General features: G+C 41.2%; 1 protein-coding gene across 2 annotated transcripts in view; it reads right to left on the reverse strand.

The window, feature by feature from the left end:
- IDUA (alpha-L-iduronidase) overlaps positions 1-26,281 on the reverse strand; it is a 256,317-nt gene that overhangs the window by 23,071 nt on the left and 206,965 nt on the right. For both annotated transcript variants that reach the window (XM_077476102.1, XM_077476101.1), the window contains exons 3-8: positions 22,741-22,823; positions 21,166-21,273; positions 15,452-15,547; positions 10,990-11,192; positions 6,913-7,092; positions 1,483-1,699 (exon numbers count right to left, since the gene is read on the reverse strand). In XM_077476102.1, the coding sequence (XP_077332228.1) occupies positions 1,483-1,699; positions 6,913-7,092; positions 10,990-11,192; positions 15,452-15,547; positions 21,166-21,273; positions 22,741-22,823 (887 nt within the window). The remainder of the gene's footprint in view (positions 1-1,482; positions 1,700-6,912; positions 7,093-10,989; positions 11,193-15,451; positions 15,548-21,165; positions 21,274-22,740; positions 22,824-26,281) is intronic.

The raw sequence follows: 26,281 nt of genomic DNA on the forward strand, positions 1-26,281 counted from the left end.
ACTATTGATAGAAGAATTTCTACATTAGGATAAGAGTTCCCCCTTACTACTTTACCATACTAGTTTGAATATATACCATCTGACATATCTCCATCTGAATAATTAGCTCTATAACATTTTCGTGTAAGGTCCCATTTTTTTGGAAGCGCAGCCCCAACATTTTTTCTTTTGGTAAATATAATGTATTTAGTTCCACTGGTCTCTCTCTCTCTGCAATATAATAAATGTTTGCTTTTGGGTTTAATAACACTTTAACGTCCATACCGGTGGCCAGTGGTAAGTTTTTTTAGGGGGCGTGGCAAACATTACTACCCCTCCCCCCCCATCGGTCGGTCGGCGGGCGGGTCTCGTTCACTTGCCCCATCTATGCAGCTCTACAGCAGCGGCTTCCCTTGCTCAGAGGCTGCAAACAGCTTTCCCTTCCTCTGCTCTCCACGGGCATTGGCGGCTTCCATTTTCCTCTCTCCTCCTTGGAGGCCAATCGGGAGTCTTCTCTTTTCAGCCAATTGGAAAATGGGTCTGAGACCTACTTCTGATTGGCCGAATTGAGGATCAGTGTTACAACAGGGAATATTCATTCACCGTTTTAACACCTGCGTGAGCTCATGGCGAAATGCTCTGCGCTCTGAGCCCACCCTATTTTGAAGGCTATTAGAGCCTATTGCTCTAATCAGGTGCTTAAAAAAAAACACCCCCACCACTGTAATTCATGTGCCCGGTGTACTGAAAGGGGCCAGACACATGAATAGGGTGTGGCGGCCATGGATAAATTCATGCTGTGCATGCATCTTCCCATTAACCATATAGGGGGTGGTGTGGATAGAGGGGGCAGTGCCCAGGCACTCCTAATGGATGGGCCCCCACTGGTCCATACAGGGCAAACAGACTTAGATGTGGTGGTTGTATCAGTTTGCTTCTCTTTGGCTTTTTCCCCCACCCTGTTTTCATCTGGTGATCTGGCCAGTAACAGACCTCATGTATTAGTGAGATACAACTCTAGAGGAATGAGAACAGGAGACACAGAAGTCTGTCACATTATCAGTCTGGGGAGGAGGGTAGTGTTAAATGTATTAGCCGATTTAGATAACACTAACAAATTGAAACCAAACTCCAGCTCACAATTTATAATCAGTTACAGCAGTTTGTTTTTCCTTTTGGGATAAAGGTTTGGGTTAAATACCATTTTAATGTCCATACAGAGGAACAGACTTTCATTTATTGAGCTTGTGGAAGTGTCAATAGACTGTGTGTGGTAATCGCAACACTTGTGTTCCACTGATACCTACAAATCCTTTTGCTACAGAAGGTATAACTAATATGTATCATTTTTTGTTTTTCAGGCAAACCTATTGACAGTCAAATTGTTGTCTAATACAACATAAACTTTTTTCTTACTTTTGAATTTTAAATGTGACATTTTATTAAAGTTTTGCCATTTGCCATGTTTTGTTGTATGAGAAAAGATGAAACACAAACATGTACCTAATAATGCCAGCAAGCCCATTACGGTTAGCACCGGTTTTCTCACCATCTGGACATGTGGGGGCTTAGTGTTGTTCATCTGGAATCTTGCTGTCAGTGTCCTCTGAGTAAAGTAGTGAGGGTAATAGTTCATGAAGGCATTATCGTTACTTAGCAAGCTGTAGTTCATTTTTTGACTATCATTTGACAGCATGTAGTCTAAGTGTTCATCTATTACCTAAAACATAGAAATGACAGTAGTAAAAGTAAAATAAGTAATACAATCAAACACAGACAAAAAAAATAAATACAATTTTGACACTCCTACCAGTGTATGGCAGGATTAAAAAAGAATGCTAACTTAAATGAATATCATCGTACTAAATCATACTAATTTATACTTTTCATTATATAAAAAAATACATTTTCCTGTTGCATATTATGAACTGATGTCAAGGAACCACAAAGTACAAAAATTGGCCTTTGTTAAGCTTACTCATCAGCTAAGCAGATGATGGAAAAGATCTTAGCAATACTTTGCCAGTGGTTGTCTTACTAAGAAGATAAAGCTCATCCTGTAGTTTATACCTAATTATATAAATACAGATACAACAACAAAACCAAACAAAAAACACACGTGTTTTGATACTTAGTACATGCACGCGAAAGCGACCTACACATGCACCCATCATTAGTGTCTACTTAAGTGGATTTGCTATAAACCTGCTATAAACCAGTTAACATAGGGTGGATTCACTAAAGGCAAATGGACAGTGAGGGTTATTTACTAAAGGCAAATCCACTGTGCACTTCAAGTGCACTTGGAAGTGCAATTGCTGTAGACCTAAGGGGGACATGCAAGGCCAATTACAAACAGCATTTTTACCTGCACAAGATTGGATGATAGAAATCACAAGAGCTTCCCCTCATTTCAGATCTTCCCCTCAGATCTACAGCCACTGCACTTCCAAATGCAATTGTAGTGCAAAGTGGATTTGCCTTTAGAAAATCAACCCCTATGCACTCTGTAAGTGCAGTTGCTCCAGAGCAGTGGCGGCTGGTCGTAACTTTCTTTGGGGGATGGCAAACAATACCCCCCAGTTCGTCAACGGGCGGTTCTCCAGGGCTCTCAGCGGTGGCGCGGCTCTCCCTTTCACAGTCTCCACAAGCAATGGCTCTAGCTTCGGTTTCCTCCTTCTCACAAGCCAATCGGGAGTCTTCTCTTTTCGGCCAATCAGAAAACGGGTCTCAGACCTGCTTCTGATTGGCGAGATTGAGCATCAGTGTATTCATTCGCTATTGTAACAAAGGGGCTGGATAACTGAATAGGGGGTGGCAGCGACGGCCGTGGAAAGATTCATGCTATGCATGAATCTATCCATTTGTCATATAGGGGCTGGCATGGAGAGAGAGGGTGGTGCCCTACCACCCATAATGGACGAGCCACCACTGCTCCAGAGCTTTGCAAATGAAGGGAATCTCTGTTGATTTACATCCAATCATGTCCAAGCAAAAATACAGCTTTTTTTTTCCTTGCATGTGATTGGGTGTTCTCTACAAACTTAAGCTTTACCTCATTTACTAAGCTTCGAAGCAACTGCACAATCTGTTAGCCTTTAGTAAAATTAACCTCATAAGGAGCTAACCTTTTACTCTATGCAAGATAAGGGTAAAAAGAACAAGATTATTTAGTGTTCTTACATCGTAACCGTTCCCAGTTTCTTTTAATTTTATTTTTAAGAAAAATATAAAATTGAAACACATGAAAAAAGAACTATGGCGAAACCTGTTCCTGTATTTTCCTGTTGGAAAAAGGCAGCTCTGGTGACAACTGTTCTACTAGCATCACAAGAATATGCTGGTATCTAAACTGTGTTCCATGTAGATACTGCTGTTAGATACAGTTGTGCTCATAAGTTTACATACCTTGCCAGAATTTATGATTTCTTGGCCATTTTTCAGAGAATATGAATGATAACACAAAAACATGTCTTTCACTCATGGTTAGTGTTTAGCTGAAACCATTTATTATGAATCAACTGTGTTTACTCTTTTTAAATCACAATGGCAACAGAAACTCCCCAAGTGACCCTGATCAAAAGTTTACATACCCTGGGGATTTTGGCCTGATAACATGCACACAAGTTGACACAAAAGGGTTTGAATGGCTATTAAAGTGGTTGTAAACCCTTACAAACCACTTTGACCTACAGGTAAGCCTAGATTAAGGCTAACCTGTAGGTCCAAGAAATATCTCCTAAATCTATACAGTTTAGGAGATATTTACCCGAAGACAGCCACCACTGTCTCCAAGGCGCATGCGCCGTAGACAGCAGCGCGCAGGCGTACTGGGAAGGCCGCAGATCGCGGCGATATGCCGCGAGTGTCGGCTCCCGTGCGCATGCGTGGGAGTGACGTCATCACGGCTCCGGCGAATCACAGCGCCGGAGCAGCGAGACCCGGAAGTCGCTCCGGGATGCATGGCAGCGGCGAAGAGGAAGACGGAGGACCGCTTCGGGCTCTTCATTCTCAGGTAAGTTATTCATAATGAGCTAGTATGCTATGCATACTAGCTCATTATGCCTTTGCCTTACAGGGTGTGTTTTTTATTTTATTTATTTTTTGCCTTTACTTCCTCTTAAAAAGGTAACCATCCTCACCTGTGATCTGTTTGCTTGTAATTAGTGTGTGTGTATAAAAGGTCAATGAGTTTCTGGACTCCTGACAGACCCTTGCATCTTTCATCCAGTGCTGCACTGACATTTCTGGATTCTGAGTCATGGGGAAAGCAAAATAATTGTCAAATGATCTGTGGGAAAAGGTAGTTGAACTGTATAAAACAGGAAAGGGATATAAAAAGATATCCAAGGAACTGAGCATGGCAATCAGTGTTCAAACTCTAATCAAGAAGCGGAAAAAAAAAGGGGTTCAGGTTGAAACCAAACCACGGCCAGGTAGACCAACTAAAATTTCAACCGCAAATGCCAGGAAAATTGTTCGGGATGCAATGAAAACCCCACAAATAACTTCAGATAAAATATAAAACTCTCTGAAAACATGTGGTGTGGCTGTCTCAACGTGCACAATAAGGAGGCACTTGAAGAAAGATGGGCTGCATGGTCGAATCACCAGATGAAAGCCATTACTACGCAAATGTCACAAAGTATCCCTCTTACAATATGCCAAACAGCACAGAGACAAGCCTCAAACTTTATGGCACAAAGTCACTTGGAGAGATGAGACCAAAATTTAGCTTTTTGGCCACAACCGCAACCGCTACATTTGGAGAGAAGTCGACAAGGCCCATGATGAAAGGTACACCCTTCCTACTGTGAAACACGGAGGTGGTTCGCTGATGTTTTGGGGATGTGTGAGCTACAAAGGCACAGGAAATGTGGTCAAAATTGATAGCAAGATAAATGCAGTATGTTATCAAAAAATACTAGAGGAACATTTGCATTCATCAGCCAGGAAGCTGCACATGGGATGTACTTGGACATTCCAACATGACAATGATCCAAAACACAAGGCCAAGTCGATCTGTCATTGGCTACAGCAGAAAAAAGTGAAGGTTCTGGAGTGGCCACCTCAGTCTCCTGACCTCAATATCATTGAGCCACTCTGGGGAGATATCAAATTTGCAGTTCATGCAAGACAGCCCAAGAATTTCCAGAACCTGGAGGCTTTTTGCCATTTCAGAAGATAAAGAGCCTCATCTACAAATACCACAAAAGACTTCATGTTTGGTTTGTATTGCTAGAGAGTTTTTATTTTTTTGGGAGGGTGCCAGACAGTGGATGTCCAGACAGAAGATCAGGGGATAATGCAAACTCCTCCTACAAGCTTTACTAGGATGATATAAGTCACAAGACATCTATATACTGCTGATAAAGTGTTTTTATCAGTTAATATTTACTAAAATAATTGCATTTCCATGTTCTGTGTATTGTGGGAGACCAAGGACAGTGAATGTAGGTTCTTGGTTTAGTAACACTTTAAGTACTGTACTGAGACTGAACATGAATGCAAAAAGAGATGATTGTGCCATATATAATTGATGAGTGATGCAGCTAAAAACATTGATAGAACATAATTGCTGCACAAATATTTTAGTAGTTTACTTTCATGAAAGCATACTTTTCACACCTGACTTTGCAGTCAGGTATGATTTTATAAAACTAGTAGTCAATTTCCTGAAACTGCCAGTGTACTGAACTATCACTGGTTTGATTGGTTTTATATTTGCATCTATTTTTCACTTATCACAATGCTGAGACCCGCAATGTGGCTATAGCAGAAAAGTTATATTTGCTAAAATCCTTGCAAAGCACTTACCAAGGTAGCACTGTTTTGTTCTCTGCACATTTGTAATTACACTTTAAATGCTTAGCAGTATTAGTAATAGCTGATGTGATACATCAATGTAGGAACAAGACAAGTACACAAATGAGAAACACAAGGCAACAAGGATAGGACAATGGATGGTGGCAACAAACTATGGGATCTGAAGAGACGCTGGGTGACTAAGAATACAATTAGCAGAATACTGAACACAAAGGGTCAAAGCACATGCACAGGTTGTTGTGGGAAAATTATAATGCTCATTTCTAAGGGTCAGGGCAAGGTTATAAACTTCAAGCAGAACTTTACCCAAAACAATTTGATAAAAAATAATGTTCTTTAGCAAGGAACATACATTTCACATTAATATTTATGTTTTCAAAATAAGTGTGTGCTGGAAGCTGCCTTCAGTATGGCTCCTGTGTCTTGTTGCCAGAGGCTGCCATTTTGCTGAAGCCCAGAGCCCCTGAGCAGCAGTAAATCTTTAGGTTGTCAGCAGATCGGCCTCTAGTGGCTCTGATTTTTGGCACTATGCTGAAAATAGAAAACAACTGAAGCTGTGCAGAGCAGGGTGAGACTGGATTTTAAACAGCATAAGAACTTATTTTTTTATGTTTTACATAGCTACAAGTATATCTTTAAAAGAGGCCAGCCTGAAGTGATCTAACACAAGCTAATTTTGTGATTAAAGTTCCAGTTTTGGCAGCAAGGTTCAGCTGAGGAATAATGCTCAAGCCCAGAAGCAGCTGAGAGTCATTTGCTGGTGGCTGCTGTGAACACTGCCAAGTGATATCTAGGGTCAAACACCAGCAGGATAACTCACTAACTGCTAGGACTTGACACAGTCATTCCCTATATCCACGGTAACATTCACCTAAACTTTTCATCTTCTGCCCTAATCTCTTTTCCTGGCCTTCTTGGCAATCTAAATTCCAAAATGTCAAATGGAAATGTATAATACCTATAAACTACTGCATCACTCATGTATCACCTGTGTTTCTGATCACATCAATAAATACTCTCATTTTAATTATTAACATTTCCATTGATTCCCACGCTCATGGTATCATTGCTAGTATAATCACAGCACTTTTTAGTTCTGCTTTTCACCTTTACTACCATGGCAGCATACGTGACATCCCCCCTCCATGACTGTGGTGTCGACCATCCAACCAGTGGGTCTGCTTCATCATTGTATATAGGGACTGACTTGAACGTTGGAAAGTGTGTTTGAATTTCAGAAACAGTGTTGATCTCTTGCTCCAAAATGGGAAATGATTTTCCACCTCCCTGCAATAATTGAAAGAAGAAAAAATATGTAGCAAGTAGAAATTAAAACTGTAAGCTGTTAAACCATGCAATGTAGCATTATAACCACAAGAGGGCATTAAGCTATAAGAATAGCAGTTAGGTTTCTGATGAATGCCATGTCATGTTTTTCACTTACACACATTAATTAATTAACATTAAACAAAGAAGCTGAAAACTATCACAAGTGTGTCCATGTGTAGACCAAAAGGTTAGAGTAGGGCAAACAATATGAAATGACGTCTGAGCTTGAACATTCCCAGAACTGCAGGAGCAGTGGAGGCCTGAGTGGGTGGACCAATTATAAACTATATTATGTGACTGAAGACTGGCAGACAAGATTACTCATCTTCACAATCGTTACTATACCATGGACACGATATGCATTCTGCACTAAAACCAGTCATATGCATTAAATCAACTATATTTTTCATACTGGGCATACAAGTTGTTATGGATAAACATGTATACATACTCAGGGCAGTTTTTAAGGTTGGGCAAAAGGGGCAACTGTCATTGTTATGGAGCCCAAAGCAGCTGCCTGATACTTGCCAACTGTCCTGGTTTAAATTCCCTCATCCCTTAAGGTTTTAGTCCCATGCTGTGTCCCAATATCTCAGTGTGAAGTGCTGCTACTAATGCTGCCCAGCTCTGCCCTATTGTTGTGCACAGATGACACACCTGCAGACCCTGTATTTACATGTAAATTACCAGCATTCATATGTAAATAGGGGCAGCCAGCCTGAGGTCATATCCACAGTAATCTCTAGCAACCAATCAACAAGCAGAAATTATGTGCTGTATCCTCTAGCAACTAATCAGTGAGCCATAATGTGTGCTGTAACCTCTAGCAACTAGTCAGTTTGTGGTAATCATACTGTAAGCTCTGGCAACGAATTGCAATAGCTGCCTGATCTGATTCAGTAAACCGATTTTGAGTCTGGCTGCTATCTATTGTATGTCAGAGCAGGTGGAGAGCAAAACTGCATGGGGGGGGCCCAAGAAAAGTTTTTTGCCCAGGGTCCAATCAATATTAAAGACGGCCCTGCTTATATCAATGATGTCCTTAGGGTTGCCTGCGCCCCCTATGCCCGTCTAAAGCTTATCGGCCCCCTCTCGGTTGCGTTGCAGAGGACGATGGGGCTAACAAGGCGCAGGGCAAGACTTATACAGGTTCCCAGTTCTAGGGATGCATGTATGTATATGTGTGTGTATATATATGTGTATGTATGTGTGTATGTATATATATATATATATATATGTATATGTATGTTTGTTTTGTTTTTTTAAATAGCACTTTGTATATTTTAGGCCTTAAATAACGAGCTAGTATGCATAGCATGATGTCGATGACAGCACATACAGATAAAGGGGATATCTCCTAAACCGTGCAGGCTTAGGAGATATCTGGGGTAGCTATAGGTAAGCCTTATTATAGGCTTACCTGTAGCAAAAAGTGGATTGTAAGGGTTCATATGTAAATAGAGGTGGTATTCATATGTATATCATGCCCCCCTGAGGTCATATCCACCATCACCTATATTGAATGCTGCCCACTGGGGAGGAACTGGGGCATGCTTGAAAGTCCTACCTACAACTGTGGTCATTAAGCCTAACATCAGCCTGTTCATGCATACCGTTTCCCCTAAAATAAGACCTAGCGTGATTGTCGACGATGGCTGCAATATAAGCCCTACCCCCCAAATAAGCCCTAGTTAAAGTCCTTCTATGTCTTATTCTCAGGGTAGGGCTTATTTTTGGGGAAAGAGGATGGTGTTTATTTGGGGGGTAGGGCTTATATTGCAGCCATCACCGACACTCATGCTAGGTCTTATTTTAGGGGAAACAGGGTAGGTAAGCAAATTAGTGGGGGGTGTGCAGAGGTAGGCAGAGAAGGAATTTGGGGTGAACAGGTGAGTAAGGAGGAAATGTATGGAGGTAAGTAAGGTGGGTGCAAAGATGAGAGAGGAGGCAGGTAGAGTTAAACGGGAGGGGAATTGGAGTGGAGAGGATGGGGGAGGTTTGAGGTACAAAGGTTAGCATGTTAAGGATGCAAAGGTGTACTGACATGATGGATAATAAAGATGTAGGTCTTGTGTAGGGCAGCCCATTCATTTTACTGGGCTGCTTTATGCGTTACAAATGCAGAAGAAACTTCCAAACCCTTTTCCAAAATCACACGGTGCAAAGGCATATGTCAGCAGATGCGTTAGGGTGTCATTAACAATTAATGGCACTGCTGTGTTTCTGCTAAAGGACAGCACATTTCTGTGGTGTCAGGAAAGCAATTTTGCATGCTTTCCCAATACACACAAATGTGAACGCAGGCTAAAAGGCTAAATGTCTCAGTTACATTGGTGGTCAGTGTAAATCTTCTCATTACATTGGTGCTGGTGTAGAATCCTTTCATTCACACTAGTGGCCAGTGTGAATGTTCCCCTTACATTGGTGGTCAGTGTAAATCCCTCCTTCGATTGGTAGTTACTGTGAATACTTCTATTACATTAGTTATCAGTGTAAACCCCCTTTACATTGGTGGCCAGTGTTGAAACTCCTCTTTATATTGGTAGTCAGTATAAAAAAAAATCAGCATTGCCAAACCAATCAACAAGCAGAAATGATGTGCTATAACCTCTAGCAACCAGTTAGTGAGTGGTAATGATATACTGTAACCTCTGGCAACCAATCGCAATTGCTGTCTGATTTGGTTCAGTAAACTGATTTTGAGTCTAGCTGCTTTTTATTGTATGTCTCAGAGCAGGTGGAGAGCGAAACTGCATGGAGGTGGGGGCCCAAAAAAAATGTTTGCCCAGGGTCCAATCAATATTAAAGACGACCATGTACATACTGTATGTTTGAGAAGAAAAAGGGGCAACTGGGGCAAAAATCAAACTCTGTCACTGTGCCATCAAACACTGCCACTGTGCCAAACGCTGTCACTGTGCACATCAAACACTGCCACTGTGCCCAAATGCTGCCACTGTGCCCAAACACTGCCACTGTGCCCACCAAATGCTGCCACTGAGCCCATCGAATGCTGCCACTGTGCCCATCGAATGCTGCTACTGTGCCCTCCCTGCCCGCTTGCCATCTGCCCGGCACTTACCCTGTCTCAGTGGAGCAGCTGGTAGGGAGTGGTGTCCTCCATACTCCTCCGTGTCCTTGATGTCTTCTCCCATTCTCTCCTATGATTGGATGCCTGATTCATTTCAGCAACAGACCCAAGCACCTGATTGGCAGAGAGGCAGTTCAGTTTTAGGAAAGGGAATATTCATTCCCTTTTCTAACACAGCTGGGTGAACTGTGAGCCCAAAGCATGGCGCTCGCAGGCCACCTTTTTTACACCTATTATAGCCTATGGCTCTAATTAGGTGCTTCAAAAACACCCCCAGCCACTGTAATTCAGGCGCCCGGCCCCGCCTGAATAGGGGGTGGCAGCAGCGGCCATGGATAGATTCATGCTATGCATGAATCTATCTATTGGTGATGGAGGGGGGGACTGGAGAGAGGGGGCAGGGCCCATGCACCCTTATGGATGCACCGCCACTGTGACGTGATGTTGCAGAGGCAATACTGCAGTTACAGTCCTGCAATACCTGCCATGCAGTTGCATTGTTTTATGGGCATTTACTCATATAAGGGCAAACTTTCTGCTGACCTCCATATTAAATTGATGTAGTGATACTTATCCTATGAGACTGCATCTGGGAGTTTCTCATTAAAGCATCTGCAGTCTGTAGAAACACCTATCTGTCTTTTACTTTTTAAAATCAAAGCTACTAATGCATTGAAACACATGTGCCAGGTTAGGTGCATCTATGAACATGCCATGTGTATGAAAGGAGAACCAACATTAAGATTACACAAATTCATACCAACCTTTTTATGTAGAGCGATATAGTCAAGCCTGACACCTGTCTCCTGAGTGAAAAAGTTTGTCCCATTAAAGCAGTGGCTCAGAAGACCCCAACAGATGGGTGACCTTGGTGGTGATCTGCATGAATCCCCAGGTCCCCCAAATTTTAGAAGAGGACTTGCTTGTTTGAGGCCCTCTGAGCAGGCATCATAGTAGTTCTGAAAACCTGCACAAATAAAACGATGTTTAATACATACAATATACAAAAATAATGTGATCATTGTCAAAGCAACAATTTGCTGTTAGCAGTATAAGCTTTTTTCATCTCCATGTTGGACAGCTAAGAAGAACTAGTATGATTTTGTTATGTGATCCCAAAAGAGTATTGCACCTGAGAAAATTCTGATTCTAAAAGTTGTTGCGTTAGATATTTCCTAAAATTCTAGCCTGGTAAGGCCACACCGCTGCTTTAAAAAACGGTCTCTTACAGGCATTAACAGCAAGTGAAAAGATGCTGATTAACCTTTTCTAGATTACTACTAGTGTTTGCACCTCGTTTGTCAGTGCATCCTAAATCTAAGTGTGTAATGCAAGGGTGAAGTACTTTAGTTATCACTAAATACTGATCTACTGATACCACCCTTATTTGGCAATAAGGTCTCAGGCCAATTCCTCCCAAGAAGTGATTCTTGTTTCAGTTGAAGACATTGGACTAGTACACACACCCAAAAAAAAAATTCAGGCCCTGTTCACACTTGAGCGTTTTGTAGCTTATAGCTCTAATGCCTTGTACACACGGTCGGACATTCCGACCACAAAATCCGTCTGATTTTTTTCGACAGATTTTATCCGAAACTGGTGTTGCATACACACGGTCGGACAAAGTTGTTGGAAAATCCAATCGTTCAGAACGTGATGACGTTCGTTCGTTACGACAGGACTACGTTCAGGCTAGTAGCCAATAGCTTTGGTCTGGTAATTTGATCTGAGCATGCGTGGCACTTTGTCCGATCGTCATTCTCTACAAACGATCCTAAAAAGTCTGATCAAATTTTTTTGGCGGAAAATTTAAGATCCTGCTCTCAAATTTTTTCCCTCAGAATTTCCGACAGAAAAAGTCCGGTAGAGCCCACACACAATTGGATTTTCCGACAATATAAACCGATCAGACCTTTTCTGTCTGAATTTCCGACCGCGTGTACAGGGCATTAGAGTAAAAACACTCAACAAGTAAAAAAACAATTGTTTTCGATAGTCCTTGTTCACATCTGTGCGTCTTGTCACTTGTAGCAAAACGCCTGTTGCTCAAACAAGTACATGAGCTGCTTTTCATAGACTTCAATGGAAATGCCTGAAAAGCACTACATGAGTTTGTTTCAAAAAAAGCTGCAAAAAAAAAAGGGATGTGTAGCACATAAAATCATGCGCCACTGCCATGGCTTCCGGTCCCACTTTCTGGCAATTCTCAGATCTTAAAATTTAGGCCTCTTTCACACGGGGCGGATCAGTAATGATCCGCCCCGTGATGATCCGCTCGCTCAGCGGGGATCGCTCCGTTGTCCCCGCTGAGCCGGCTGCGGACAGGGCGGTCTCCGCACACTGTGCGGGGACCGCCCTGTCAGCTCTCCGCTCTCCTCTATGGGGATCGGACGAGCACGGACCGTGTGTCCGTGTTCATCCGATCCGCTCTGCAGACGGACAGAAAAATAGGATTTTCCTCCGTCTGCAGAATCGGACATTTGCGGAGGCGGACAATAGCGGGTGTCTGCGGATGCTCATCCGCAGACACCCGCTATCCCATAGGGATGAATGGATGTCCGTATTTCATCCGCAAACGGATGGATGAAATACGGACATACCATCAGCATGTGTGAAAGGGGCCTAAGTCCAAGAGTTGCTGTGTAAATACAGCCGTTGCTCATGTAAAAAAATATAATAAATCAACACTGTTCAGATGGAAGTAACATTGTTTCTTTTGTATAGATTTAATTTGTCTGCAGAACAAAATGAGGAGCTGTGAGAACGTTATTTTTTTAAATAAAATTTGTCTGCATTTAATCCCTCATTAACCCTAATTAATGCCTCCTTTCCCCTTTTCCTTCAACTAGTATTTTCCTGTTGCTTTTTATTTTTCTTACACCTTTTGACGTTTCAACGCAATAGCAGGTTTTTCTTTCCAGCTAGGCTGACATTGGGGAGGTACCTGAGCCTGTATGGGTGGATTTTTTCGTTCTGGCAAGTATGGGCTTTTCACGCTCTATTAATACAATAGCATACATTCAATATATATTATTGATCTCAATTCACAGAATTTTTGGCTCACCATCACCCACAATAGCACATTTACCCTGGGGAATCTACAGTGCTCCCTGCTTGTCCACATGTATCTACCTCAGCTCCCATGCCAGACCTGTTTAACGGCTCTGATCCTCTGTTCACATCTATGCAACTGACGTGAGTACCTATAGGAGGCCCATCCTGTCCCTTACACATTATTTATTCCTATTACTCAGTTATTATACCATATGGTTATGTTTCCTTATAGATCACCATTGCATCCACCCCTGAAGAGTTGGTATACCCCAATGAAACGCGTCAGGCTTACATAGATGCATGATGTCCATACAGATGATTTTATGTCTCTTATTTTGTTTTACTCTAGACTTTGTAACATTATTCTGCCCTTCTAGTGGCCCACATTGTGCAAGACCTGTTTTTACTTTGTTATGCTTACTACCATGGTGTCAATATTTATATGCAGTTTTCAGCATACCCTGCGTGTATGCGATTCTGTAAATGCATTTTTGTGGTATACAATATGTTAAACATGATTTTACATGTTATAATAAAATGTTCTTTGTCAAGACTGCTTATTGGTATACATCTCTTACTCAAATTCCCCCTTCTGTGCAATATTGAAAAAAAAAAAAACACAAAAAAATAAAAAAACTTTAACTTTAGAAAACTGTAAGCAGAGGGGACTAATTAAATTTAGTTTTGCTATGCAGTAGTTGGCTCGGTCTAATTTGTAGCATCTCATTCGGTTTTCTCAAAAGTTCAGTGTTGCTGATTTTCCTGACTGCCGTCAGTAGCCATCACTGGCATCTTCGGCAACAGACAGGTGAGCTGCAGTAAAGTTGAAGTATGAATATTAATGTCCCCCCTGGCCAGCCACTGGAAGGTTTATTGCCAGTGGTGCATGCTGAACAAGGAAATAAATATTTAGGGAGGGACTTGGTGAGCTCTCTTTCTCCCGGGGCTGTGGCCTGGGGAGGTGTGTGCAGTAGTTTATGCTTCCTAGGCCAGAAGCCTGTTTGGGCCTAGCTCAGAATCCTCAAGCTGTCCTGCCTAGTCAAGGAGGGTACAGCACCCAAGGTAGAGAATCGGTGAGGAAGTTCAACTGGAGGAGAATGGAGTCTGCCCTCAGAGGATCCTGGTAGAAGGATGCTAACAGATACATACTGCCTGGCTGCGCAGCTCTGAAGACAGTGCTGCTTTTGTTTGTCTGTCGATCCCAATTTTTGCAGTACACCATGGTCCATGTTCTTATTACTTTGTATGCACAGTGATTGCAGGAGTGTGGCAGAGTCTGAAAAACCTGTTCCTGGAGGTATCTGAAGCACTAACCTTCTCTCCCTGTAAACCTAAAGCAAATAAACATCTGCAAAAGAGAAAAAGTGACTGGTGCGCAACGTTATTTCAATCCTCCACTTCAGCCATGGATCCACCCTGGACTAATGTCAGCATCTCCTGGTGCTGGGGATTTTCCTTCCCACCAGGGGAAGGTCGCTAATTAAATAACTTTGCAATGCTTTGGATCAGAATCCTAATTTATTAATTCATTATTAATTACTTTTGCAAAGCACTATCATGAAAATAATCACTGTTTGTCTTTTAAAAAAATGATATATGTACTTTGTTATTCAAACAAATCACAACATTATTACCAAACAGTTCCATAACAGAATTAATAAAAGAAATGCTTTGGTTCATAGAAGCTGTACAGGTGTGAGTGGTAAAGTGGTAATGTACATGGAAAACAGGAAGTAGGGTGGAGGGTCTTATGCATATCCTCCTAGAAGATTTTGAGTCCTTCACTTATAGGGCATTGCTGGCTGGACACTTACTGGATCCTTGACAACTGAGCTTCTAGTAATGTTTTTGTATTCAAGGCAGGACAGTATAGAAAGGGTCCGGTGTTACTTTTTACTCAGTCATTCACCACCTCCAGTGTGCTTCCTTTAGGCTCAAAGCATCAATCTATGGCAGCCAATGTCTTCAAGGGTTCCTTCAAGGATGCATCATCACAGAATTTGATTGACAGCAGCAGGAGCTAATGGCTCCCGCTGCTGCCTCTCTGTCCTGTGAGACAGCGCTAGATCAGGATCAGGCTCAAGTATAAGTGGGTGATGGGAGATCCTATTACACAGAAGGTTTTTAGGCTTTATAACCACTTAACATAAAAGGAAAAATAAATATAAATACCTGTCAGTGTGAAAGACACATTGTCAAAATCATGATTGTCTGGCTCATTCCATGTTTCAAAGTTCCATGATGAGACATGAGATAATCCATATTTTTCTGTTAAAGAAGAACAGAATAATGTTACAACAGTGCACTTTCACGGTGGGGGTATTGGTTGCAAAAGCATCTACAAAACTGCAACAGCAATAATACAAAAAATGGTCTGTTCGTTGCTTCTAAATAATGTTTTATTGGACTGGAATTCAGCTCCCTCTTACTTAAAATCTCTACAACAAAAAAAAAAAAATGGCAACTGTGAACCCCTCATAACAACTGCAGTGAGCGAGTGAACCTGAGACAGTTTGTTGTCAGAGGATGACTTAAACTATCCTCCATCAGCTGCCCCTAACTAAAATATCTTCTCAGGGCTTCCAAAATATTCAATTTTCGAATGAAGTAGCAATACATGCTAAATTACATGCTACATTTAATACACAATAAAAAAAAATGACATGCCAAATATTTTGAATGCGCCCATTCTCAGGTAGAAATTTGTGAATATGCTATTATATTTGCCAACCGGTATTGTAATTCAGTAATATCTTGCTTGATAAAAAATACTGCCTTTAAAAAGATTTCTATTCTGCTCCAGTTATCACACTGAAAATCTCTGTGTATAACATGTTTATTTTGCAGAATACTTGTCACAATATACAGCTACAGTACAACTTTTGAAAAAAAATCTCCATCTTGTATCATTTAAAAAGAGATCTTTATGCTCCAGTCAAGTGACTTAATCTAGGTGGAGGTGAAGTCATCGGTCAACTGCCTCTTGATGATATCGGGAATGGAGTTAAGTATGCAAGACCGCTGTGGGCGGGTTCAGATTTCATAGAGAGACTACTTTGAATCTTTAATAGGCTGTGTTAACAATATAGCAGAAGGACAATGGTTTTCTGGAGAATATGAAATAACTGGCTATCTCCCCATCCAGGACAAGTTGAGTTCTAATGTGGGGGGTCCCTTGTACGTCATGTTTTAGTGTTTGACTTATTAATCAACTATGATTGCATAATAAAAATTATAATTTTAAACTATGATTTGTGTAAGTTGTGGATCAAAAATCCTGCCAGAAAAAAAAGTTTTTTTTTTGTTTTTGTTTTTTTAGACATAATAGAACTATAGTAGAGGTGTGGAAAATTGTTGAACCCGACATACTATAAACTTTGTGAGAGATAATAAATACCTGTGTTGTACAACACATGACTTAGCTGCATACACTTGCAAACTATATCTGATGTGAAGTTCACTTTAAAGCAAAACTAAACTGAAAAAAATACTCATCTCATTCCACCAGTGCTTCGGTTAAATCCCTCGCTGGCCGCTGTCATCTTCTCCCCAGCTATTTCTGAATGCCGGGAGCCTCTTGAATGGCTGGTGGTGGAATGATGTCATCCCACACATGCACATGGGAGTCTGCCATTCCAGCACAGCCCAAGAGTACCTGGATTGCACAATAAGCTACACATGCGCAGCTCATTGTGCATTTATTAGAAGTCTACGAGCGGACAGTTCAGCTGTTTGGTATTGCAGTAGAGCCATTGCATGTATAATAAAGATTTGCCCGCTTGTAGGATTTTTGTAAGTTACGTTTAGTTCTGCTTTAAGTTTGGTTTGTGGTATCTAGCATAACATTTTCTGTGAACCTATAACGAAAATGCTAACATTTTATTCTTGTCAGGGCTGGGCTCAGCCCCTCCTTCTCAAAGCTGGCCACTGAGCTGTCAGCTAATTGCCAGCTCCTTTCTCTCCACAGTGACTCACCTGTTGATAATATCCTGCTCGCCAGTCCTGCCTACTTAAGCCATCCACCCCAGATGATCTCTTTCTTCGCCTTGGTCACATCTCTAGAGACACTCTCCTGTGTTCCTGTTAAATACTTGCTTGGCTGACATTCCTTCTGGCTCCAGATCCTGCTTGCTGTTCTACTACTCTCATCTCTGGCTCCCTGATGTTTTGGCTTGTCTGACTATCCGTTCCGGTTCCTGAAAACTGGCTATTTTTTGACTATGTTTACTCTGTTTACCTTTTTATTATTATTATTAAACAAGTGTGATTTAACTGTACTTTTGTCAGTCTGGTTCATGATTTCTGACAATTCTTCTGTTTCCAATTTGTTTTTCATTTCTTTTCTATATCATATATGAATTACCACTTATACAGCACATTTATCAATTATTTCATACATCTCTTAAAGTGTCTAAAAAAGTCAATAATTTTCAAGTAATTTCCAAAAAAAGTGCTCAGTTCAGTGCAGATTTTCTCCTAACATGTATTAGCCCATTTATAAATACCAATCGTGATCCATTACCCCACCAGAGAACTCACTGACTTGCCTTGACCACCTAATTAGACAAGTCATTACGTGCTTATATTGCCATAGGTGATTTTGCCTTCTGGGGCCCCCGTCAAGCCAGGATAATCTCCACTTCTCTCACCATTATGCCTCCATGCATATGAGAAGTGACCATTGAAAAAAACAAGGAAAGCCTCTATAGTGTAAAACTTTTTTGTTCATTCTTATTCAAAAAACCCTTCATTAAAACACATATAAAATACCCACTCACATAATACAGTGCTTTTGCACAAAGGGTAAACTGTGCAAGCTGTTCCCTTTATCCAGACCTGACATCCGGGTGTAGATGCATCACTTCCGGGAGTACGTCACTTCCTGCTCTGTCCAACTCACGTCGCCATCCTGGCGCCCTGTGGAGCTGGTATCCCACAAAATACAAGGAAAATTTAACCTTTCTGCAGGAGAAAGCACTGTTTTATGTGAGTGGGTGTTTTATATGCATTTTAATGAGCAGTTTTACATAAAAGTGAAAAAAGGTTTTACACTATAGAGGCTTTCCTTGTTTTCTTCTCATATGCATGGAGACATAATGGTGAGAGGAGTGGAGATGGTCTTGGCTTGAGTGATACCAGGAGGCAAAATCCCTTGTGCCAATATAAGCATATACAGACTTACCTATATTAGGTGGTCGTGGCAAGTCGGTAAGTTCTCTGATGTGGTGATCAAGGATCATGGATCTTATTCACGGATGGACTAATACATGTTTTTGGAAATTACTTGAAAATTCTTGCATGTACAAAGTGCCTATGTGACAATTTTCAAGTAATTTCCAAAAAAACTTGCATAGTGTAGTGCAGATTTTCTCCAAACATGTATTAGTCAGTAAGCACGGCCACTTTAAGAGATTTGTTATACAATTGATGGTAGTATATATTAGGTCTGTATAAGTGGTAATGCATATCTGTTTAAACACTTTTTTGGGTGTTATACAGCTGCTGACATTCATGAAGTAATCCTAGCACTGGTAAAATTGTGGTAATATTTCTATAGCATATCTCATCAAAAATGAGAGAAGGTTCTCCAGCATCTCATCTTCTGGTCATGCCCAATATACCAGAGTGCACAGCCAAGCATGTTGCCCAATAATTACTGCAGCATAATATTAAAAGTGGTTTGATATAACATAAACGCTGATGTCAACTATACTGTATGTTTATAAGCCCAGGTAGAAGTGATACAGTCAGGTTGCCTAGATAATGACTGCTGGGACTAAATTACTGAATATGAACTTGGTCTTTCAATCCAATCCAATGGTGGCTGGTGCTCAAAAAAACTTTTTTTATTTGGGGGGGGGGGGGCACAAACAAACCCCTCCAGGTCCGCACTCACCAGAGGATGCCGTGAGACTTACCTACAAAAGAAGCCCTCCAGCGGTCATGGCTTCTCTGATACCTGGTGGCTTCCAGGTTAACCCAGTCTTCTTTCCGGGGGTTCCAAATGTTCAGCCTCCTGGTTTGCTGGGACGAGAAGCCGGAGACCAGAAGTGACGTAATATAATGGCGAATATGGAGTCGCTAAAATCAAAAGTGCTCTGTCAACCCCCCCCCCTCAGGACAACCTAAAACAAGTCAGTTAGGCTCTAATCACATGCTTGTAATAAAATGACAGACCTAATAGAAACCCATTAGTCCAGTGCCCTGCACAGTGCACACACATAGAGTGATTCATTTTTAAATAAATGATAATATGACTAACATTTTTTAACTTTAAGATGTTAAAAAATATTAGTCATTATCAGTTATTTAAAAATAAATCATTCTTTGATTAGCTTTCTTATTTGCAAACTAACTTTGGGAACTTTGGGGGGGCAATGCCCATACACCCCTTATGGACCAGCCACCACTGATCCAATCCTTAAAGCAAGGGGCTGGCTCATTTGGCATAACCCTAAGTGCTCTGAGAAGAAATGAGGAAATTATTGGGACAGAAGGAACAAAAACGTTCTGAAAATAGCAACCTTTGTGATTCAGTGTTTACACATAGGACTTATATTTGGCTGAAACAAATGAACCGGGCTTATTTCCTTTATTAACACATTTAGCTACCATAAACATACTGCACACTAAACAGAGACAATACTGTGCCACAGATACAACAATATATTATCAGTGTATACACATCCATTATCACTGCCAGCATATAGTACCGTGTTTTGTTGAGTGTTAGTAATTAGGACACAGAGAAAGCAACTTTTTGTAGAACAATAAGCATATTTATTTAAGATTCTAGTAAAACTACAGAGAGGATGTCTTGTTTCGACTGAAAGAATAAAGACGGTATACATGGTGAGCAGGTGTCACGGATGTTTAGCCTTGGGCAGAGACAGGCAAACATGGACACTGAAAACATCTATCCTGTCAAAAAAGTGGGAAGAAAAAAAAAAACTGTCTCGGATGTAGCAATTTCTGGTTACTTCTCAAATTTTAAGTGATTGTAAAGCTTCATTTTTTTATTAAAATATTATTTATTTTTTAATTCGATTTTTATTAAAATAATAGACATGTTATACTTATCTGCGCTATGCAAACCTCCTCACTGGCACTTTCTGTCCCTCCTCTTCTACAAGTGCCCCCATAGAAAGTCACTTGCTATGGGGGCACTCATGCAGGTGCAAGGCTCTTTGTGTCCATAGACACAAAACACAGCTTAGCCCTGCCCCGCTCCCTCCTCACAGTATTAGACTAACAGCATCAGGAGCCGTTGGCTCTCGTTGCTCTCAGTAAAGCTCATTAATACAGAAGTAAACAGAGTAGGGAAAACAACAAAAAAAAAAAAAAAACGTTTACCTTTGAAACCACTTTACTTAGATTTCATTTTTTTTTTAAGTTGGTCATGAGCAGGGACAATAGGCTACCATTCTAATTATGAACATCCATCCAGTCTCTACTGTTCACCATTACCGGGGCTGGAAAGCAATCACATTTTTACATGAATGGAGAGGTAAACTGACTGCCTACTTTTAGACAAACTACAGGAGAATATGATTCTGCAAAGTTCCAAGACCACTTAGGGAATGTAGATGTACGAGTTTGATTTTAGCTCCAATGCCTTTTCCAGCTATACTTACTCCACAATTCTTGTACCCCATATTTAATCTGAGTATGTTTGGGCATGCATAAAAGAGTGGCATTTAAATAATACAGGTTTCCTCATCAATGACAAAACATGCAAAATTGTAAAATCATAAAATATTTCCATTTGACTTTGTAGATACATTTACGAAGCACCACATTTTTTTGTTTAAACGTTCTTAATAATTTGTATATTAATATTAATGAAAATTGGCTAAATATGTGTGCCTAAACAACAATAAACTTACCTATGTACCTTTTTGCTGTTGAATATATTAGATGTTGCCATTCTTTCACCTGCACTTTATCTTCAAAATCAGTAAAATATCCAGATGGACTTCCCATAAGCTCGAAGCCTTTAAAATGTCAAGCAAGACATTAAAAATCTGTTCACATTTGAAATTTGATTTCAGAAAAAAATGTATCTAAAAATGTTAACGGTTAGGAAATGAGAGAACTAACACTGATAACATATTAGCTAAAGATCTTTTATAACATGGAGCAGTGCAAGATAACATCCTAATCTATATTCACACATTTACATCAGCCAAAGAAAACATGTGCTCAGCATTACGAGGCAGAAAAAGCTTCAAAATGTAAAAAGTCCATCAGGTTTCAAGATATTATGAGTATACAAAAAATCCTGTAGAGGTCTACACATACTACCGTATATACTTTGATTATGCAGTGAAGGAGCTAAGTAGTATTTGTCAGCAAACAATGACCATTTAAAGTTCTTTAAAATAATAAAAGGAGAAACTTAGATTTGGGCCTCTACTTTTAAGTCCTCTAAGTGTGTCACGCAAAGGGAAACGGCAATTAAAATTCTCATGTTCTGGTATAGGACCCCCGATGTCATCCACAAATTTGATCCCTCAGTCTCGCCGCGATGCTGGAGATGTGGGCTCGACGTCGGGTCATTGTTCCACATCTTCTGGAAGTGCTCCCTGATACCTCCTTTTTGGTTAGAGGTGGGATCGTTGGTGATGGGGATGACGTGGGTGTCCCTTCCGATCGATCCCCTACACTGTTTGTTGGGTCTCCATCTCCCAGACCTACCCAAAAATACCAACCCGCTGATCTCATATATTCTATTAGCTGCTAAGAGGCTCATACCGTTATGCTGGTTGTCTGGCGCACCGCCCCCCCCCCAGCTTAGATTTCTCCAATTGGTGTCCGAAATACGGAGAATGGAGTACCTGACGGCTTCGGTACATGACTTGGTTTCCCAGTTTGATAAAGTCTGGGAACCCTGGGATCGATCGGAATTTGGGTCCCCCCTGTTTGTACACCCTTAACGGCTGCAGTTGCCGGTGGTAGTACATCCTTTCCGGCCTCTGCGCCTATCTTTCCCCCTCCCATTAACTTTCTATATGTACTAGTCCGGTAACTCTCTCCCCTTCCCCTGAGATTTACCATGATGTTCTTATGGCTGTTTTGTTGATTTGTCTATCTCTGGCCTCCGGCCTATTGTCGCACCGACTTTCGTTTTTCATAAACTGTATGTTATTTGCTTTAACTGTAGCAGTTTTGTTGTTCACTTTTGTGCCTGCATCTGTGGACATTAATCTCTGACTTCTGTAGTTAACGTTTACGTTATAATCTATGTTTATTTCTGCTTACTGATCATTTCATTGCTTGATTATTTTGTACTTGCTTTGAAATTTAATAAAAATACAATTAAAAAAGAGGAGAAACTTACTTTTATTAGGTCTCTGAACGCTGAATATTATCATTTTACTGCCTCATTAAATAAGTCCCTATGTGTTCTCTACTTGACCATACATTAAAATAGGATCACATGGGAATATTTTTTTTCTCACCTGGCACCAAGTCATTCTCCATCAGAAGATCCATGAGATCATCCAGCTTTGTGAAATTATATTGAGGAATTTGATTGACCACACTAAGGAATGCAACAAAGACAAAATAAATAAAATGACATATGCACACAGTAAAAAGAGATATTTATGGGGGGTCTAAGATGGTGACAGGACCAGTTATCTAGTGTAGAGCTCTGCCACCTAAATTGTTGATCCAGCTGATTCTCAAGGTGTGGACTGCTCCTTTCTCTACTTTTCTTCTCTACTATCCTCCCTGGAGACCTGGGTTTGACTAAGGGCAAAACTTTGAGTACTTGCAGACAAAATTGAGTACTTACAGACAAATATTGGTCTTATTTAGATGGCTTCTGAGACAGGATCACAGTGACTGAGCAGCAGGTAAGCAGAATGGAGGATGTCACCCATGAACACACCATACTACCTACCCTGCATACCAAGGTTAAAGCATTGGAGGCCAGAGCAGAACTGGATATTTACAACTTACAATAGTTGTTCTTGGTGATCCAAAATGCATCCTCCTTTAAACATGTGTTTAAAAAAAAAAAAAAGACATGGATGGATGCAAGCTGTGATAACATTTGTAAGGAAACCAAGACGCCTTACCTTATTAGCAGGCACAATACAGTCATATTCATGATTGCATTCATTAGCACAAGATGTGGATGGAGCTAACTGGTATGCAGGGAGGCACCATCACTGTTGTGTGCAGTCACATGTGGAGCATGAAGTACTGTACCCCAATATGATATTGGAATTTTCTGAAGGATTGACTGATTTAGTGTTGCCACCAAGTATCTTTACAGATACTCAGATTTTTTTTGTGGATGAACAAATGTGTTTATCTTGGATTCATCAGTCCACAGGACATGTCTTGTCAGTTTGCAGGCTTTCTTGTGCATCATCTTTAGAAGAGTCTTCCTTCTGGGACAACAGCCATGCAGACCAATTTGATGCAGTGTGCAATGTATGGTCTGAGCACTGACAGGCTGACCCCCCACCCCTTCAACCTCTGCGGCAGTGCTGGCAGCACTCATATGTCTATTTCACAAAGACAACCTCTGGATAGGACGCTGAGCGCATGCACTCAACTTCTTTGGTTGATCATAGAGAAGCTTGTTCTGAGTGGAGCCTGCCCTGTTAAACTGCTGTATGGTCTTGGCCACCGGGCTGCAGCTCGGTTTCAGGGTCTTGGCAACCTTCTTATAGACTAGGCCATCTTGATGTAGAGCAACAATTCTTTTTGTCAGATCCTCAGAGAGTTCTTTGACATGAGGGGCCATGTTGAACTTCTAGTGAGCAGTATGAGAGAGTGAGAGCGATCACACCAAATTTAACACACCTGCTCCCCATTCACGCCTGAGACCTTGTAACACTAACAAGTCTCATGACACCGGGAGGGAAAATAGCTAATTAGGCCCAGTTTGGAAATTTTCATTTAGAGGTGTACTCATTTTTGTTACCAGCGATTTAGACATGAATGGCTGTGTGTTAAGTTATTTTGAGGGGACAAAAATTTACACTGTTATACAAGCTGTACACTTGCTACTCTACATTGTAGCAAAGTGTAATTTCTTCAGTGTTGTCACAGAAGATATAATAAAATAGTGACAAAAATGTGAGGGGTGTGCTCAGTTATGTGAGATACTGTATATAAAATCTGGAGAGTAAAATATGCAGAGAGAGATGGGGGACTGTGTTTCTGTGTTAAATTAACCACTTGCCTACAGGGCACTTACACCCCCTTCCTGTCCAGGCCATTTTTCAGCTTTCAGCGCTGTCGCACTTTCAATGACAATTGCGTCGTCATGCTACACTGTACCCAGATTACATTTTTATAATTTTCTTCACACAAATAGAGCTTTCTTTTGGTGGTATTTAATCCCTGCTGGGTTTTTTATTTTAAAAAAAAAAGTGAAAAAAAATGATTTTTTACTTAGTTTTTGTCAGTAAATTTTGTAATTAAGTAATTTTTCTCCTTCACTGATGTGCGCTGATGAGGCAACACTGATGGGAACTGATAGGCTGAACTGGTGCGCATTGATACGGTGGCACTTATGGGCACTGATGAGGCGGAACTTATGGGCACTGATATGTGGCACTGATATGTGGCACTGATGGGCAATAATAGGTGGCAATGATTGGCACCCATAGGCGGCATGGATAGGCGGTACTGATGGGCATTGATGGACAGCAGTGATGGGCATTGATGGGCAGCACTGATAGGTGGGACTGATAGCCAGCATGGACTGGCATCACTAATGGGCTCTGATTGATAGCATTTGTGGGCACCGATTGCTGGCACTGGTGTTGCTATTGTAATCAGTGCCCTGATTACGTGTAGATGTCTCCTGTGAGGAGATGCCGCTGAACGGCTCTCCTCATCACACACTCTGTCAGTGTGAGACGATGAGTGTGGATTACCGGCATCTCTGAGTTTACATGTGACCGACTGTGATTGGACACAGCCGATCACATGGTTAAAGAGCCGTGGATGCGGCTCTTTACAGAGATTGGGGTCGCGCCGTGTCTTAGCAACATGGCTTGGCTGCGATTGCTGCACTGGGGGCCCACAATCGCCGCACTGCACACCCCTCATGCCTCACGCGTGGGCCAGAGTGGCTGTTCTGGGACGCATCTGATGGCATCCCAGAACGAGAGCTGCACCGCCCCGCCGTCATTTGATGGTGGGTGGGTGGCAATTAGTATACCAAGAGTTTTTTTTTAATTATTGTACATTTTCTATGTGATATTCAATACAAATGGATAACTTTTGTATTATGGCAATGGTATCAATGGACTGTCTTTGAGATTGAGTAGAGGTATGAGTAAATTCAATTTGAGTCTTAACCAGGTTTTTATTGCTTCTTAGCATTTACATTATATGTAACATCGATGACTCCTTCAATTTTCTACAATAATTTTGCAAGGCACTTTGAAGGATTTTTTATTTTCAATTATATCACATTGCTACAACAGTAACCAATGTGTTTAATCCAGGTATGGTATACTTTGGTATATTTGAACTATGTACACAGTATGTGCCATATGGGATCACTGTGCAAGCAGAAGATCACTGTAGAAGTAAACGCTACTACAGTGATCTCTGCTGTCTTCTGGGTCCCATGCCAAGCAGCTGCCCTTCTGCATAGTGAACACAGAGAGGGTAATTTACTAAAACTGGAGAGTGTGAAATCTTGTGCAGCTGTGTGTGGTAACCAATCATCTTCTAACTTCACCATGTTTCATTAAGCTTCGACAAGCGAATTGATTTTTATGCAGAGCTGAGCCTGATTTTGCACTCTGCAGTTTTAGTAAATCAATCCCAGAGTGTCTCTCACTCAACTTGGGCACCAAAACACTCACAAAACACCTTGTATTTTTCACTGTAGTAGTCATCGTGGTGACTGGGAACATACCGCAGCGACGGCGTGTTCCCAGGAACACTGCTCATCACAGTGCATGGTAATCAGCCAATGGCTGGTGGCTGTTTACCATGTGATTGGCTGTGAATTCACAGCCA

This window comes from Lithobates pipiens, unplaced genomic scaffold, assembly GCF_037356315.1.
Source record: "Lithobates pipiens isolate NorthernLeopardFrog02 unplaced genomic scaffold, aLitPip1_a1.2 Scaffold_13, whole genome shotgun sequence".
Classification (NCBI taxonomy): domain Eukaryota; kingdom Metazoa; phylum Chordata; class Amphibia; order Anura; family Ranidae; genus Lithobates; species Lithobates pipiens.